The 17,625-nt window shown below is 43.5% G+C and overlaps 3 protein-coding genes across 23 annotated transcripts in view; 1 reads left to right on the top strand and 2 right to left on the bottom strand.

The window, feature by feature from the left end:
• The window catches only part of plxnc1 (plexin C1), a 45,242-nt gene extending 43,876 nt beyond the window's left edge, over nt 1-1,366 (top strand). For all 20 annotated transcript variants that reach the window (XM_051392772.1, XM_051392774.1, XM_051392773.1 and 17 more), the window contains one exon: nt 484-1,366. In XM_051392772.1, coding sequence (XP_051248732.1) covers nt 484-588 — 105 coding nt within the window. In that variant the 3' untranslated portion in view covers nt 589-1,366. The remainder of the gene's footprint in view (nt 1-483) is intronic.
• Nucleotides 1,040-9,403, bottom strand: cep83 (centrosomal protein 83). The gene is made up of 16 exons (XM_051392787.1): nt 9,287-9,403; nt 8,034-8,238; nt 7,711-7,861; nt 7,412-7,504; nt 6,318-6,449; nt 5,974-6,225; nt 5,749-5,880; nt 5,350-5,464; nt 4,917-5,061; nt 4,642-4,791; nt 3,495-3,570; nt 3,252-3,409; nt 3,021-3,150; nt 2,661-2,764; nt 2,195-2,384; nt 1,040-1,577 (listed from the first exon to the last, which is right to left on the bottom strand). The coding sequence occupies exons 2-16, from the start codon at nt 8,231-8,233 to the stop codon at nt 1,449-1,451; spliced, it is 2,157 nt and encodes a 718-aa protein (XP_051248747.1). The 5' UTR covers nt 8,234-8,238; nt 9,287-9,403; the 3' UTR covers nt 1,040-1,448.
• A 1,154-nt stretch (nt 9,404-10,557) lies between these two features.
• On the bottom strand, nt 10,558-17,578 carry hcfc2 (host cell factor C2). 2 transcript variants are annotated; one of them, XM_051392785.1, is made up of 17 exons: nt 17,014-17,501; nt 16,194-16,342; nt 15,936-16,096; nt 15,331-15,533; nt 15,050-15,134; nt 14,868-14,971; nt 14,417-14,647; nt 14,045-14,254; nt 13,857-13,921; nt 12,944-13,064; nt 12,662-12,718; nt 12,508-12,563; nt 12,298-12,423; nt 11,916-12,101; nt 11,454-11,751; nt 11,304-11,376; nt 10,558-11,208 (listed from the first exon to the last, which is right to left on the bottom strand). In XM_051392785.1, the coding sequence occupies exons 1-17, from the start codon at nt 17,177-17,179 to the stop codon at nt 11,199-11,201; spliced, it is 2,301 nt and encodes a 766-aa protein (XP_051248745.1). In that variant the 5' UTR covers nt 17,180-17,501; the 3' UTR covers nt 10,558-11,198. The 2 variants fall into 2 exon arrangements, with proteins under 2 accessions (XP_051248745.1, XP_051248746.1); XM_051392786.1 differs by lacking the exons at nt 10,558-11,208; nt 11,304-11,376 and having other exon boundaries at nt 11,624-11,751; nt 11,854-12,101; nt 17,014-17,578.
• Between the last annotated feature and the right edge of the window lie 47 nt (nt 17,579-17,625).

The following is a 17,625-nucleotide window of genomic DNA, read 5'->3' as shown; positions in this document are numbered from 1 at the left end:
GCGAAACAGTCACATGAGACAGTGTGTGTTTGTGGGTGTGTGTGTAGAGGAAATGAGGGTTCGAAACTTCTGATTTCACTTTGCTTCGTTTATCTGGCGGTCGTTTCCGGTTCTCGTGTGCAAAACTCTTCATGAGCAAAACAGTGAGGATTTCACGATGTTCAATAGAAAAGGTTGCATTCTTGAACCCAGTATCACTGAGTCTTATACTGAGTCATACAGAGAATTTAAGAGCTCTGAGCTCAGAGAATACCACTAGTTGTTTTTACAAACTGAAACATTTTATAGTAAAAAGCTCACTAAGCTGCATGTTTTTGGAGTGTACTCCAGCCTGACATAAAGGCTCAGAGTGACACTGATAATTAATAGGTGTGGAATATATCTCACACCTTCGATTGATACATTTTGACTTGATTCTAGTTGGAAAAAGGTGGAATTTTAATATGCCTATAAATGTCTTACATATTTTTGTGTTTTCTACAGATCCAAGAGAAGCTGGACCAAAATGGAGCCCCTATTGAGCTGACGGAGCAACTACATCATGTTAAAAACTTGTTTGATGGACTAAAGAGCTGCTCCTGGAACTGAGCCGCCATCCTTTCACTCATATTTATGAATGACATTGTGAGAGAAAAACCCTTCCGATCCTGTCAGGAGAGGACCGAGGGGACTTTTGTCCTGCATGCATCATCCCGTTACTGAAGAAACAGTCTCAGAGGAGCTGAAGGAGGTGCCAACCATGGCAGTAATTCATGAGTCAATGGGAATTTTGTGTCTTCTGTTGAAAACTGAATCCAGGCAACTTTTTGGCATTAAACTGGTGAACTCCCAGAGACACTGAGGCACATATCACCTGTCAGTTGCTTTCATAAAAAAGGACACTTTTACCGTTTGTCTCTATCTGCTGATCTGTCTTTTGTCTGATGGACTTTCTTACTGCAGTTTCACAGTGAAAAGCAACTACTTCATTAACTTACACTATTTGTTGTCACACAAAATACACAGACACACAAATTCAAAACCACAGATAGAAAAAGACTCATTTTTAAATCATTGTTTAAATACAGTTCAGGTAAAACTTGTTCAAGTCTGTATAAACATTGTGCAATTAACAGCCTGCCGTGTCTCAAACCTTTGTATCATCTCATCTGTATAAAAACCTTTTTTTCCCCCAGAGTTTAAGAGCAAATGTGTGTAAACAAACCTCTCAATACAGTATCAAACCCTGAGGATGTCACGGTCAATTTAAAAAAAAAGGTGCTGCTGCATTTCAAATTACCCGGTGTAACAACATTAGAGAGACACTGATCAAATCCAATCTCATCTCTCTTTCAGGAAAAACACCAATAAATAATGCTAAAAAACACTGAAGTCCTTGATGTGACAGACGATGACATCTCACTCTGTATTTCAAATGTTAGTTCAGTGGGAAGTAGTGGTGGGGGGGGTCAGAGGTCAGGCTGGTCCCTGTCCCTCTGCACCAGAGATCCCAGTTCCTCCAGCTGCTGCTGCTGGGCGCTTTCCAGGTCCTCCAGCCTCCGACGGAGCAGAGACAGCTCCCTCTGATGCTGCTCCTCCTGCAGCACGGAGGGAAAAACAAGCCGATGTTACGACAGCCTTAAACTACACTGATACACAAGCACCATGCTTCCTGTTCATTCACATCTCGGTGAATTAACATAACCCTTTGGTTACTTGTTGGTTTCTCTGTGGTAAAGCTGCTCGGGTACTTGATCAAGCTGCTATGAAACGTGTGGGGATTTTTAACAATGGTTTACCAATCAACCTCGGTCATGTGGGTTTGTTTGATTTTTTATATATATATATTTGTTCATTAGTATGTTCAGAAGCTCTGCACAGCACAAACCACGTATACCGCTGCTCCAGTTAGTGCAGTGACAGTTTAAGGGATGCCAACCCACAGGAGAGGTGTGACCTTATTGCATTCAGTGTGTGTGTGTGTGTGTGTGTGTGTGTGTGTGTGTGTGTAGAAAAGGGTGAGGGATTTCATTTCCTCAGAACACAAGCTGTGTTGTTGCTGCATTCTGGTCTATTTCCTGTTTCTGTTCTTCTCCTATGATGGATTTTTACCTATCACTGTTTTATTCAATTCTATTTAACTATTTACACGGTATCATCCATCTACAACACAGACTGATGCAAAATGTTCCGCTCACTGCTTGTTTCGACTCACTGGTATGTTGGATAGTGGTCCCTCAGACCCTAGGAGGAGGAAGGGCGTGGGTGAGGAGGTCAGGAAGGCGGGGCCAGCACTGTAGGGACCCTGGCCGCCTAATAGGAGGCGTCGAAACTCGTTGTGTCGTCGCTGCAGCTCCTTCAACCGTCTGTTCAGTTGAGCTTGCTCCTCTGAGAAAGACGACCGTCTGAACAGAGAGAAAAAATATGTCAGTGGCTCCCTCGTAGCTTCCTAACTTGTCTTGTATGGACGGTTAATGTCCAACATTATAAGGACAAAAAGACCCACGTTGTGAGCAACTGAAGTTTCAGGTTTGTTGATTTTTTCACATGAGGCCTATCGTGTAAAAGAGCTAGGGCAACATGTTACTCAGGGAAAAAAGCTAAGTTCGACCAGTGTGAGAGAGCAGCTCCTGGCAGGGTAACTATTATTTCATTCAGAAAATGAGAGATTTGCTGTTTACTTCTTTGCTGCAGCAGCTTCCAGTTCCAGTTCCTCTATCTTGGCCTCCAGCAGCTGGATCTTGTCCCCTTGTCTCTTTTCTTTGTTCTCTGTCAGTGTTTTCCTCTGTACAACACACACACAGTCTCTCTTAAGTAAATGTTGTAATGTTAAAAATGAAGCATGAACGGGAAGCAAAGAGACTCCAAAATATAATTACTGGCTCGATTGTGAACTCATACATCAAATAGACAGAATGCACTGTACTGACCCTGTTCTGAAAACACGCAGCAAAAACAAGCCTCTTTGGAAATAAAATGTGAAGTATTGATACATTTTGACAAACTGATAAATTTAAAGACATTGTAGGGAGCGGCAGTACCTTCTTCTGAGCCACTGCTGCCCTCTGCAGTTTCTCTTTGACCTGAGTGTATTTCTGCTGCAGCTCAGATTCTCGCTCCTGCAGCTTGTGTTTCTCCTCCAGCCACTCCACCCGCCGGTCCTCCACCAGCCTGCAGGAGGAACAACACATGGAAAGAGAAGAGAAGAGTGATTTCATTGAGAGTGTTGTTGAGATTAGCTGGTTTATGTGAAGACAGAGCAGTGGACGTACCTCTCTGCCTCGTGTTGGCCCCTCTCAGCCTGGGCTCGGGCCGTCCTCAGCTCCTCCCTCATTCTGTCCAGTGTTTCTCTCAGCCGCTGGTTTGTCTCCATCAGCTCACTTTCAGAGTGAGACAGTGTCCCCAGCTGGACACCAAGTTCCTGGTTCTGCTGTTGGTTGACACAAACAGAAATCACATTTATTTCAGGCACTCCCCATGGATGGTTTTGATTGAGGGAGCTGATGTTGACTTACCTGCTGTAGGTCAGCGACCTCTGCTTTCTGTCTCTCCAGCTCCTCCAGCTGGGAGCTTTGCTGCTGCAGTTTGGTTCTGTAAGATACAAAATAGTTCCATTAATGATTAATGATGGTTAATGCTGGTTTTCCTTAAAGAATATAGAGATTAAATGACATGCCATCACAAAGAAAAGCTCTTTTTCTTGCCTTTCATTTTATTTCTCCTTTTGTCTTGCATAAATGTGGAGCATACACTTAAAGATAACTGTGCTGTCATTGTCGCTAAATAAAAATAAAAATTCTCACAAGCTAGGAAAATCTAATATTGACCCTATTTATTTCGAGCAATTGACCACAAAATGGGTTTAAGTTAAGCTCTCATTTCCTGTGTTGATCTTCGCTTGTTGTTGTTACGGCCCTGGCAACAAGTGTAAGTATCATGTTATGGAATTGTTTTCGTCTGTGGTGTGTGTTGGTTGTCTTTGTCTCTATTTCTCTGCAGGAGTGTGTCGCCTGTTGAATGCACGTTCTTTGACGGCAACCTGTGGGTCCGCACTGATTGGTCCATGCCGTGGGCTCGGCTGGTGGCATGTTGCCTGCTGATTGGTTCTCCCGGGGAGCCGCAACATCCGCCGGGGTTCAAAACGCCGGACCGCATAGAAGTTTTCGACAGAACCCTCAGCAGCAGCATCCTTCTGTCCTCAATCGTAGAGAGTGTGTGTTTTTGAGATAGCGTGAACTGTTAGGATAGTGTTAGATTGTGTTTTCGTATGATTGTGTATAGTGAGTATCGTAGGGGTGAGCTGCCATTTTCTTTGTACTGTTTTTCTCCTGTTTTTCATTAGGTTAGGGAGTTAGGTTTGTACTGTAACTGTATTTTGTTTTATATTAAATAGGGATTAGAAGAATTTTTGGTTTAAGAAAGTTTTGTTTTGTTTTGTTTGTTGTTTTGGCCTTGGTTCACCCTGAAGTTTGTTGGTTGGTTTTTATTGCACTTTGTTTCACCTGTTTGTAAATAAATCACATCACTTGATTGTTAACACTGTGTTAGTTGTTTGTTTGGGAATCGGGGTAGGAATATTGGTTCATTTTCATCACACATTTATGTGGCGCTCCTTCCCCCTAGACAGGGGTGTAACAGTTGTAAATTTAGTAAAACCTGAACCTCAGGCTCTGCAGCTCCCTGCGGGCTGACTCCTCTCCATGTTGGGTGCTATGAAGACGCTCCTCCCATTCCTCCTTCTGAGCGTGGTCTGCAGCGTCCTGCAGCGCCCTCTGCTGTTCCAGTGCAGCTATACGGTTCTCCAGCTCCAACCTAACAACATAAAGCAACAGAAAAACCTCTCAAATTAAAGTTTACACCAGCTGGGAAAACAATGAGAGAAGACAGAGATTAGCTGCACAGATGTAGCAGAAATTAGGCTTTTAGGGGATTTTTACTTTTCCTCGTGCAAGGTGGCAGTTTTGCGGAATTCCTCCTCACGGGCAGACTGCACCTTCCTGACCACCTCCCTTTCTTTCTCTATGAGAACTTCCTTGTGTCGCTCCACCGCAGCCTTCAGCACCTCCACGTCCGCCTGCAGACCTGAGACACACAAGGGGTTAAACAGGTTGATACACACTGTAAAGTGTTCACAGGCACATGATGCATATAATCTGTGAAGGTCTGGATCAGTTGGTAAATGTTCATATTATTTCTTATTTCTTAATTGATCTTGGGAAACAAACCAAGGGATGTGGACAGGGAGGACTGCATACAAAAGGAGGTTTGAGAGAAAAAAAGAAATATAGAGATAAATATGAGTATGATATGTGTGTGTGTGTGTGTGTGTGTGTGTGTGTGTGTGTGTGTGTGTGTGTGTGAGATCCATACCGTCAATCTGCCCCTGCAGTGTGTCTCTCTCCCTCTCCAACTCCCCTTTAGAGCGGGTACACTCCAGTTTGATGCTGGCCACCTCCAGTTTGTGTGAATGCTTCAGGCTTTCAATCTGAGAACCAGAAAAACACATAAATTAGACTCTTTTCTTAAGCTTCAAACCACATGTGTAGGTACTGAGAAATGATCTCTAAACACTGAACCAGGTCTGACTGGATTGTAGGCACAAGTTCATGAAACACAGATCTAAACAGTTAAGACCAAAAGAAACACTGAGGTGAATAAAACCTTTCACTTTCAATTTTCAATCTGGCATGGAAGCCCAGACAGTGCTCTGTAGTGACTTGTACAAGGACACTACAGTTTTAAAAGGTCAGAGGTCGGAGAGCAGTGTACCTGGCAGGAGAGGGCGTTGACCTCTCTCTCAGCTTTGTGCAGACGTCCGGTGAGCTGGCTGTTCTGCTCGTGGCTCAGATGAAGCTCGCTATCCATCCGTTCCAGCTGCAGACGCAACGACTGACGCTCCGCCTGTCACACCAACAACCAGTCAGATCCAACAATCACCAAAAATCTAAACAAGTGGAGTCCAGTAAGGTGATAACAGGAGTGCTGCTGGCTCACCTCTAGAGACTTCACCGCAGCCTGAGACTCCGTTAGCTGTCTGATCTGGATGCGCTGGACGTTCTCGGCCTGTTGGCCTGAGTTCTCTTTCTGGGCGCGAAGTTCGGCCACCTCTGCCTCCAGGCCCTTCAGCCGCAGGTGGAGCTGGGCTTTCTCCCTCAGCAGAGTCTCCACTCGTTTCCCATCACGCAGTGGGTCTGAACCCTGGTACTGAGCCACCAGCTCCTCCTTCTCCTTCTCCAGACGAGAGATCTGACAACAGGAAGTTTAAATGACCATCTACTTTTCATCACTAACGACAACTTGGTGTCACACTAGAACACCAACCCGACAAACAAACCCACCTCAGCTTCAAAGCGGATGCTCCTCTCCTCCAGTATACGAGCATGTTCTTCTCTCTGGTGGTCAAACTGGGACTTGAGAAAGGTGCAGTCATACCGCAGCTTGTTGTACTCAGACCTGTACTTCTCTGTCTCCTAAAAAGAACCACAAGTACACAGGTTAGCCCCGAATCAGTGAGCGGAGGGAGGGAGCAATCAAGTAGCGAAAATGCAAATGAGCTGCTGTCTCCTTGAAAGACTTTGAAATGATTTTCAAAAGGCAATCAATGCTAATCTCTGGACGGTTGCTATGGACTTAATATTCACAGCTGCCAACGCTAATTTACTGCAGGTATTAAAGAATTAAGATACGTCCTTTGTCAGTAGAAGCCGTTGACAGCTGTTCATTCGTGTACATTTTAACAACAAATTCCATAGTGACATATCAAATACAGTAAACATAAAGAAACATTCTGTTCAGTGTTATTTCACTGTTGGCGCTGCATTACATTATATGGCTTCCTGTCAATCATACTCCCACTGCAAGTTCATGGTCAATCCCTTAATTTTATTTTGGAGCATCTTTGTTGGGCAGGACAAACATTCATGTCAAGCTAGGTTTAATACTAAGATTAGATTCTACAAGTCTGAGAAAGAAACAAAATAGTATTTCATTGACATTTAATACATAATGACAGGGGGAACTGATAACTAGACATAAAAGAGAAGTAGATGGGTGGAAACTATCACTGACACTGCAGTCTGCAGTCAATAGTTGCTGTTAAAGCTGCAGTATGCAAGTTTTAGGGAAACATGAGACAGAGAGTCTGTGAAAAAAAAATCAGGTTCCGCCTAGCACTCCTTCTCGAACATCCACCGGGTCTGGACAAAAACAACCAATCAGATCCAAGAAAGATACACGATTGTTGAGTCTCATTTCCAGGTGGCCAAACACTGATGCTTTGGTCTGTTGAGACGGCATGGATTCTTGCAAATGCCAATAGGAGCACAGACTATCTGAGAATCTACTGACCTACTGCAGCTTTCATACAAAGAAACTGACAATGCTTCCCCACACTACTGATTTATGATAAAGAGTATCAGTATAAGTGACTGACCTCCTCCAGCTTATTGAACCTCTCTCTGACTGGAGCCTCCATCTCCTGCTGCACCTGAGCTCTGAGCAACTCCAGCCGCTGAGGGGTCATCACCTGCTCAACACACACACAAAAACACACACACACACACACAAAAACACACACACACACACACACACTCACACATTTGAATCCAGAAAATCAGTGGAACTTTAGTAATCTCAGCCACACCAGAAACAAATGTGTCTTTTCTTCAACCAAAGAGCAGAAGGATTTCTCAGTTGCACAAGACATTTTCTCCCTCTGGAGGTTGGTTTTACCTGCAGCCGAAGCTCCTCCAGCTCCCTGGTTTTATCCAGCAGCTCTCCTCGAAGCTCAGCCAACAGCAGCTGCAGTTTCTCCTGCTGAGCCTGTCTGTCGCTCAGCAGGCGCTTCAGTTCCCCCTGCGCTCGGGTGAACTCATCCTGCAAGCTGCAAAAAAAAGATATCAGGGCTCAGTCAAGTACCAACAGACACACGAACCACATGGGAAAGATATTTTCTCCAGGGTTTGATTGAGTGATTCACACACAATATGAAACAAAAGACTAGGACTACCTAGGTATAAAAATAAAGTTTATAATAAAATCAGGCTCAGCTGTACCTGGCATGTTCAGCCTTGAGTGTCTGGTAGTTGGTCCTGTGGTTTTCACACTTCATTCTTTCATTGATTAACATCTTCTGCAGCTCCATCTCTGCTCCCCCCAACCCCGCAGACAACCCCAGCATGGCTGCAGACTTTCCCATCCCAGGCTCCAGGTTCGGGACCAGGGGGGCCGACTGGCCGAAGGCGGAGGTGGTCATCTCACCTTTGCAGGAACAAACCAGTGAGAGGATGAGATAAAGAAAAGCTGGAAAAAAACGTTTGTAAAAATAGGGAATAGCGTTTGTCAGCAGGCTCAGTCCTCTGACAGTGAGAAGAACTGCATGCACTCACTCCAAGTGTGGTTAGGTGCTTGAAGAGGGCAACGGTTAGGCTGGGCTTTGTTGTCAGTTAGTTACCATGGTGGCTTTGAGAAGAGTCCCCCAGCTACTTGTTAAAATCACAACCTCTTAGCAGTCAAGGCAGAGCTCTGAATCAATCTCAAGTGATTAGTTAGCTCCACTCCCAGGCTGCTGGCTCTGCTGTGGATACACACAGTCTGATTGCAACTACTGAACCACTTCAGCCACCTAACATCAAGCATCCTGTCAATTCTCAGATCAATGACACTCATAAATTCACACAACTAATAACTTATACTGGCGCAAACTTTAGTTTCATATGCAGAAATATAACTACCAGACATGCGTCACAAAACAAAAGCAGACTCGTTTAACACACTGAGCACTGGATGCGTTTGTGTTACCTTACACTGGAGATACACAGAGTCTTACACAGTTATGATTATAATTCATAATGTTATTAAAATAGCTGGGGACTGGTCATAATTCAGGAGTATACGCTGCAGACTGACGTTTATGCATTGTGCTGTTTTTAAATGTCGCGCTCTGTGTCCCGCGATTATGCTAACTAGCCAGCGAGCTACTTTAGTGCGTCCGTTATCGGACACGAACTACCTGCATGACGTTTTCCTTTCAAACTCAGTACAGTAGACTTGAGACAGGCGCTAACTATCATGATTCACACATTATTCCTCAAAAGAAATTTAAACAAATAACTAATACTACAAGTCAAACAAAATTCGGAGCGACTTAACGCCCCAAGCTAACTTTAGCAGCAACTTGGCAAGTAACGTTGGCAACCCGAGGCACAGTTGGGTTTCAAGCAACGATTTCTGACCCCTTAAAGTGTTGTTGAACTACACTGTCATCTACTTTACACACCGGAGCAGTTGGCTACCGAAAGCCTCTTACCTCTAGTTGAACTGTGACTCCTTTTCTCTCCGGCTCTTTCACTTTGTTTTGCTAGCCAGCGCTAGCTAGCTAGCGTTAATCTGTAAACTACAAACTGTGGGCTCATGGGAATGTTTTCCCGACGTGCACTTCTCTCGTTGAAAATAATAACTTTCATGAACACTTTGAGACTGGCTCTTTATATTTTTCTGTGTACATATCAGCACACCACTAGTTATAATATAACTCACAGAAATACATTATAACTACCTACTATAGTAACTATGTAACTGATATATCACCTTTGTAAACATAAACCCTTCTCTACAAAATGAATGAATAGGTTCAACATATATTGGTACTTCATTTTTATTTATACACATATTAGTGGTCAATGGTTACTGACATTAAGTAGCAAAGTGAGCTGTGTTACTGTGTTGTTATTGCACAAATAAGTGAAAATTATACCCACCCAAAAACCAACACTCTTCTTACTTTGTGCATGTTAAAGTCAGCCGAGTTGATCCAAACCGGGAAAAGCTCCAGGAACCAAACTGCACCTACCTCAGTAATTATGAGGTGCCTGAAGAAACTGTTGTTGAACTCGTCCTTACTGGGTATCAACCCACAGCAGAGGCATATCTCTACTTACAATTACTAAAATCAATAAGTAATGGTGATCATCCACAGACTCAACAGATTTTGTCACTGAACACTTTGGTTACTGCTTTGTAAAAGTAGGATGTAAACCATATTGTCATACAGTTGTTCTCCCTTTTCAATCTCGACTAGAGAACAGATTCACCTTCATTACAAACACTGCATCTAAAATGATGATCTGTGGTTTGTGCATGAGTGAAGCATGTGCAATGTGGTGAAGGGAATTTCCTCTTGGGGACGATTAAGACTCCCCACAGGGATTAATAAAAGTTTAACCATATCTTAATCCATCTTCAAGTGAAATAATGAATCTGCAGCTTGCTTGCGTTAAATGCAGAAAGTTACAGCTGAACAATACACCATGTGTAAACCCTTCCTGCAGACTGATGAAGAGGGGGAAGAGAGCACACGCATCCTTTTTTAGCAAGAAAATGAAGAGCTGCAGCTCTGATCTCAATGATTAGAAGTCTGGATAACAATCTCTCCATGTGGTTCATAACACCGGTTAAAGAGGTCTGTAATAATCTGAGTCCAGACGAGATGGAGGAGTCGAGGGAAGAGAATAATAACACCTCTTGTCCGCTAAATGTGACCTTGTCAAACCAGAGACAATAATGGTGTCGACACGCAAATCTCTTTATGTAATATCTGTCGCATATTTGATACCTTTAATTCACATTAGAAACGTTAGTAGTGTATCAATTTTTTGATTTAGGACAGAAATACTTTTTTTGACTTAAATTTGTAAACAATATGATAATAATGATGATGATAAAAGAAGTACAACACAATTATGAAACAATAAGTGTGATGCAGAAGTGTAACGGATACAGGAAATGTTTGTAGTAACATACGGTGATGTGCAATGACAAAACACATTAACAAAGATAATGATGATTATAAAACAACATTCCACTGTAAAGATAACTGGCCGCAGTACACTGGCCCTTAAATATCTTACCACAAGTGTTTCATTCAGAACCATGACATACTGTTTAAAGCATTAGTGGCTGATGATGATGAGCCTGAAGTCTGAAATCATACTTGTAGTTTGGTCTACATCATATAACATATTATTACTGAACATTTGTGTAACTAAAATAGCAAAGTGGTCACACTTCCAATGTGTATCTATTTACAAGGGAAACATTAAATACATAAAAAAATAAATTAAAAAAATCATCTAGGATATATTCAACATATGAGTGGTGGACAGCTTCCTGAGTGCACATATTGTCTCTTCCATAACACACTTTCATGGGTCCAAACACTTTCAGCTGGAGCTGCAAGACAAAAGGAAATGCAAGAGACAATTCAATAAAAATACTAATTTAGAGAGTAACAAAGAACAAAAATTGCGAGCGGTCTCCCTGGTTACCTGTCAGCAGCATCCTGGTCGGCCCCTGCACTGTTGTCTGCTTTAGAGGCAGACGCTCTTGATTTACTGGGATCTAAAAAAAACAACAAAAATAGGTCTGTCTGTCTGTCTAATCCAAATCCAAAGCTAAAAAAAGTCAAGCTCCTCCACCTTGAATCCAGCGGATCTGCGTCGCCGGGCCATAGCCCTGCTCGTTCTTGGCAGCTATGCGGAAGACGACGGCTGGCCGGTTGGAGGCGGAGCAGTCGATGTGGGCGTTGTCCAGGTGGGTGGAGCTGACTGAGCAGGACATCTTGGTGCCGCGGTAGATCCTGATGAAGGCCATCTGACCCGGACGCTCCGAGCTGGTGGAGCGACTCTTCCTCACCGCCATGTACATGGAATACTCCAGGATGCGGCCCGAAGGAGAGGAGGGAGCCTCCCACGTGATGTGGACCGAATCGTTGGCCTCGGGAAAAAAGATCATGAGGACAAATATGAGGAATACAGCAGCTCTTTCTTACTTTTTTAAACATTTTTCAGTCTGAAAAAACAAACTGATTTGCCTCACATTCCCCAGAGCATTCATCAAATTTCCTTCCTTTTTGTATCTGAGTATCCTTGATGTGTCACCTTGGCAATTTTGACAGCAGAGGGTGCTCCAGGGAAACCAGGTTGACAGGTCTTGAACTCGCTGTCAGGGCTGAAGTCTCCCTTTCCAAAGCAGTTGATGCCTGCAACTCTGAACCTGTAGGTCTGACCCGGAACCAGCTCCTTCTTCTCTCTGCTCTGGTAGTCCTGAGGCCCGGGCAGCTTCCTCTGGAGGAGAGCAAAGGATCAACAGAGAATGTGTGGGTGAGAGAATTCATGATGTGTCTGCATAAGCAAGAACAATGGGTGTAGGGCAAAGGTGGCAAAGGACGGCATCTTCACTGAGTCCCAATTAATACCTTCTATGTATGAAATAACCATGAGGAAAACACACACGATGAGCACTGGAAGGTCTTTTTTTTACCTCTTTAGTATTTTGGGGACGGCTGCTGACCGTCTGGTCGCTGTCAGCAGGCAGAAAGTAGTGGCTGACCTCCGAGAAGAGTGTTTTGAACACACCAACATCAAACCACACTGCTTCATCTGGATTCTGCAGGACACGGAGGTGAGAGTTTATAGTTTAGAGCAAGCCGAGTGCCAGAGCTAGTAATTACTGTTCTGAGGTGTATCTGACCTGATCTGTGTGGGAGTAGAGATCTGTCGTCTTGTCAGCTGAAACAGGCTGCTCCGCTGTGAAAGTAAAGGAGCATCCACAGTGAGTTTCACACTTTAAACCCCTCAGCCTGATGCAGTCCGGTTTATCGCTGACATTTGAGCATCATCATTACCTGGCTGCTGCTGAGCTGAGCTGCTGACCTCTGTTCTTGATGTCTCATGTCCAGCACCTACAACCGAAAGGTCAGTGGAGAAGTGGTGAGAAGACGAGACTGCTGAAATCTTATTTGATGAGGGTAGTTCAGACTGAACAGCTGCTCTGGAGTAAAAGCTTGCTGTGTGTTGTTTCCCTACTGCCACTGCATCTTTTATAGTCCTTAACAATTACATTTGTGCAGACAGAAAAATCACCTTGGGTTAACTCCAGCATTGATTTGCTCAACAAAGAGACTTACTGCAGTGTTTAGTGTCAGAGTCCTCCACTGTCCCTCTCCCAGTACTCCTCCCTCCTTGTGCTCGGGTCTCTGCTGAGCCATTGAATGATTTTACTGTAGGTTCCTGCTGTACTGAAGCATCCTGAAGTTCAGGGAGAAAATTATGGATTTATTTATTTTAAATAGGAGACATTGCTAGAGTAAGGCACACACAAAACCATGCATGTAGGGCTCAACAATAAGGGTTGCCCTCTTGCTTGCAAGTAAAAGCCCATCAGGCTGCCCCATTGGGCAAGTGGTAAAAAATAATTAAACACATTGTGTTTCCAGAGCTGATGGAAGTAGCTGAGGAGTGAGCTACTGCACAGTGTACGAAATTTGTTGGGAGTGTCATAACAACAGCCGACAGCATCTTGCTTACACTGCAGCTAAAAGGGTTTGTAATTTGATAACTGCTAAAAACAAAATAAAAATTTATAGGAAAAGTGAAAAATGTACTTTAAAGAAAAGCATTAACGTTGAACTCTGGCATGAATAGCACCAAACTACAATTCATGTTCAGCGGGGCTCCTTCTCAATGCAGTATTACCAACTTTGCCAAATCTTATCTCTTAAAACTTTGCTAAAAAAGGATTTAGTTCTTTTACACAGCTTCTTTTGTTTATTGTAGAGGTGAAGGCTTCGAACAGACGCACAATTTCAGTTCAAATGGCGTCATTCTCAAATTGAAAAAAATCTACAGGGAAAACATGTGTCAGATGAAACCGTTCAAAAAAAAAAAAAAACCTACTTCTGTGTGTTCAAATTAAGTACGGACATCTCTGTGGTTGCTCTGCTGGTCTGTTCAGTGTATCTAATGCTAAAACAGGGGTGTGTTATTACATGTAATAATCTTTATTTACAGATTTAAGCATGTTAAATAAGTCAACTCTACCTGAGCGGATGCCTTTGCTTCTTTATTAGGGATTCCTTCAGTTTGAGGTTGATGGGACTGGACTCCTAGAGAAAGGAGAGTTATGCAAATTTATAACAAAAAATATTTTTTTTACTGTAGTGTCAGAAATATCCTTAGAATGTTCCCCACAATGATGCTATAGATACATGAATATGTGCTCTCCTTACCTGCATGGTTTTCATTCTTCCCCTCCGGTCCATCTGCTCCACTTGGATGGATTGGTTTGGATGGTGGATCACTGGCTGCAGTGCTGGAAGGAAACACAGGCTGAATCTGAAGGATGTAGCAGTCTGCCGCTGCCAGAGGGCGCCACGCCACATGAAGCATGCTGACTGTGGATTTGATGAGTAACACTGCCTCTGGGGTGGCTGGTCGGTCTGAGGACAGAATACAGAATATGTTTTTGAGTGACTGTACTTTTTGTTAGCACTGACATGAGTCACTTGCTTTTAAAATGTTACAGTCAAAGTAAATAAGAAATTTAATGACTGATAACTTAAAGTCTTTTTAACAGCTCCTTCTCAGCTCTCAGCTCTCACCAGTCTCCAGGTACCAGAGGTCCTTGCAGCACACCTGGTAGTTCCAGCTCTTACGGTATCCATCACGGCCGCTCCAGATGTAAAGCCTGGACCCGACAGAGGCAGCACAGTGGCCGGCCCTGGCTCTGGGCCAACAGGCATACGGGTCGTCACTCTGTGGTCCCTGGCTCTGCAGCTGGGACTCAATATCGTCCTCCTGCTCTGGGCCCAGATTCTGCCAGCTCATAGTGTCTGTGTCAGGAAAACCGGGCAGCAGTGAGCTCGCATCGTATCTTTAAGTTTCCTCTCAAGCACAGCAGTGGTTTTAAAAGTGGTGCTAACAAAATCTGATGTTAAAAACCACACATTTTTCACAACTAAACCATTAAAGATTCTCTCTGGGGAGTCACCCTGTTGAGAGATCCCAAAACTCTGATAAGAGTGTGGGATATTTGTAGAGAAATGTACTGACCCAAGTTGAGCAGACTTAAGGAGTTAGTGCAGATCCATTCAGTTCCTAAATCAATGTGTTTGTTTGACTCTGGAACAGGAATCCAGCCACCAAACACATACATCCTGCAGACAGAGGGGACACACTGTAGTTTGACATCCGCTTTAAAAGAGATATGACACTGACAATGAAGGATCTCTTACTTGTTTCCAATGACTGTGGCAGAGTGAAGGCTTCTGGGAAACGGCGTGGAACCCCTGGTTTGAGGCGTCGACCAAACCATTGTATCTGAGGAAAGTAAAATAATCATGATAAGACAATTTAAATATTCCAAAGAGCTCTTATTTACAGAGCAAAAAATGCAAATAAGTATACCACAGCTTTGTTTTTAATTCAAGGTACAGTAGCAACTCAAGGAATGCGAGAATTCTCCTTCCTGAAACTTTCTGAAGTCGATATAATCTGTCAAAAAAGGAAGTCATACCGAGGTCAAGCTGCCAGAGGTCGTCTAACCGGCAACCTTGCATCCCTCCAAAGATGTAGAGCTTCGGGGAGCCGAGGCCAGTGTAGGCAACCGAGGTGTGGGACTCCCGAGCTGAGGGACCACCCCCCTTTGTCTCTGGGATGCCCCAGCTTCTTGCCCCTGATACCGACTGCAGCTCCAGCTCATAGAAGTCACCCATGTACCTAAGACGGTCAAACTAATTTATGAAACTACCTCTTACATAGCGGTTATACTTCAAACTGTTGGTATATACTGTTGTAAAAGGCTCAAAATTCACTGGAGCCAGTCAAAGGCTTAGGTTTAGGAGAGTCTTTTGGTTGCGTTCATTTGTGTTTTTATTGATGAACTTGCATGCCTTATTACAGTTATTATTTTATCAGTGGAATAAAACTTAAGCCTTAATAGGACATAAGAAAAATAAACATAAAAAAATGTACAATAATTATTAGTTCCAGCCCTACATTAAATACTAGAAGACCCAGGACTTATGGACAGAAACAATCAGTCTGCACCTGTTTTTATGCATCTCTAAAAAATCCTGGCGTAAACAAACTCCAGTTGCAGTTACGTTTCTTGGTACTTACCTTGGTACATTGCCGTTTGGGTCTTCACTATCATTGGCCAGCCCTCCAAACAGGTAACAGTTGTTACCCACAAGAGTTAAGCTGTGTCCGATCCGAGGGCAGGGAGGGGAGCCATTCCTGGGTGCTCTGGGCTTCAGCTTCTTCCACAGCCAGCGACTAGCCTGAGCCACACGGGACCAAAGTCAAGACTTAAGAATTCTTTTTGTGACAGCAACAGGGTTTGAATCCCCAGTGATCACCAAACGTCACGGGCATTACCTGAAGTTCATAAAGGCTGTTGGTATATTTCCCAAACTCAACCATGCCACCAAAAACCAGTATTCGAGTGCCCTCACAGACGAAGCCATGGGCAGCACAGCCGGGCGGGATGTCCCCTCTCACCGCAGGCAGAAACCACTGCTTGGAGACTGAAAGACAGACAGGACATCCTGGTGAATGCTGCCTTTTAGACATTTTATACACTGCATTGGAAAACAACGTGTGCAAACAGTGCTGTTCTGCAGTAGCTAGACAAATATTACCTCAAACACCACCTCACCAGCACACCAGTAGACTTTACTGAGCGTTATCATTCGGATCAAAGTGATAACACATTCATAACTGAACACAAATATCAGGCTCAAGTTCTGCTTAAACACCAATGGTACCTAAGTTACAGAATACTAATAATAATAAGTTACTACGTTTAGCTGTGTAGCTTTGTCACACTTGTTCATTACAGTTTAGTTGTTTTCAGTTAACCATACACTGCCCAAACTAATAACACGACGTCCACCCCCACTAGTGTGCGTTTTGTTTTGTTGTACCAGACTACAGCACCGCCACCGTACTGTCGATTACAACAGATAATAGTTACTGAAGCTAGCTCGCTAGCCCAAGTTAGTGGCTAGTTTAGAATAACAACTCCATAATACCGCATCATAAAGGATCCTAAAAAGTGTTGATGTACTTTTATATAAACAGCAAAAGCTCGTTTATTTTTATTTTTCTTTAAAAAGTGTTTTTGTTTTTACTCCTGCGCATGCTAAAAACATTAGCCGCTAACCTGCTAGTTAGCGTCCAGCTAACGTTAGCTTACCAGTGTTGTAAACATGGAGGTACTCCGCTATCCCTTCGTTTCCACCACCGAACACAATTATCAGCTCCCGTATTGCAGCTGCTCGGTGTCCGTGTCTGGCCCGAGGTGTCACTCCTGAAACGGAATTGACTTTCCTCCATTGCGGCTCCTCAGTGGCCGTGATCATTTTCCCTTCAGGGAGCCTGAAGTTTGCCGCTGTTGACGTTTCAAAGACGTGGGCGGGGCCAAGGAGGCGAAAGGAACCGGAAGCTCAACCAGAGAGGTGGAAATAAAGTATGATGTCTCACTCTGCCTCGTTTATCTGGTATCAAAAATTGATGTCAGGGGTATTAAGACTAGTTAAATAAATAATTGGAAAAGAGAGAGAACTGTTTGGTGATTCTGCTTTTCTATTCTTATTTTCTTGAAGGTTAAGTTGACAATATATAAAACCTGTCGTAAGACTAATTTTAGACATTAAATTCAGTTTATAGTAGGCTACGTGAGGGGATTGCCATTCAGAAAGCCTGTGCTACAAGCTGGACAGAAGGACGGTCAACAGAAAATATTCAGTTGAGCTGCATTATGGGAAATGTGCAATCCAGGATTGTAGGAGATTGGCCAATACAGTGT

The sequence above is a fragment of the Dicentrarchus labrax genome, unplaced genomic scaffold, assembly GCF_905237075.1.
Source record: "Dicentrarchus labrax unplaced genomic scaffold, dlabrax2021, whole genome shotgun sequence".
NCBI classification, from domain to species: Eukaryota; Metazoa; Chordata; class Actinopteri; family Moronidae; genus Dicentrarchus; species Dicentrarchus labrax.
This window is presented reverse-complemented; position numbering and strand designations above follow the sequence as displayed.

Bases quoted from the DNA above. Each gene is read 5' to 3' on its own strand.
- cep83 (XM_051392787.1), bottom strand. From the start codon at position 8,233: ATGACCACCTCCGCCTTCGGCCAGTCGGCCCCCCTGGTCCCGAACCTG. The intron at 7,505-7,710 runs GTAAAACCAACC...TGTGTTGAGCAG, and splicing joins TGGAGGAGCTTCGGCTGCAG to GTGATGACCCCTCAGCGGCT. The intron at 6,226-6,317 runs GTGGGTTTGTTT...TCCTGTTGTCAG, and splicing joins GCATCCGCTTTGAAGCTGAG to ATCTCTCGTCTGGAGAAGGA.
- hcfc2 (XM_051392785.1), bottom strand. From the start codon at position 17,179: ATGATCACGGCCACTGAGGAGCCGCAATGGAGGAAAGTCAATTCCGTT. The intron at 14,255-14,416 runs GTGAGAGCTGAG...TTCTGTCCTCAG, and splicing joins CCTCTGGTACCTGGAGACTG to ACCGACCAGCCACCCCAGAG. The intron at 13,065-13,856 runs GTAGAGTTGACT...CCTGAACTTCAG, and splicing joins AAGCAAAGGCATCCGCTCAG to GATGCTTCAGTACAGCAGGA.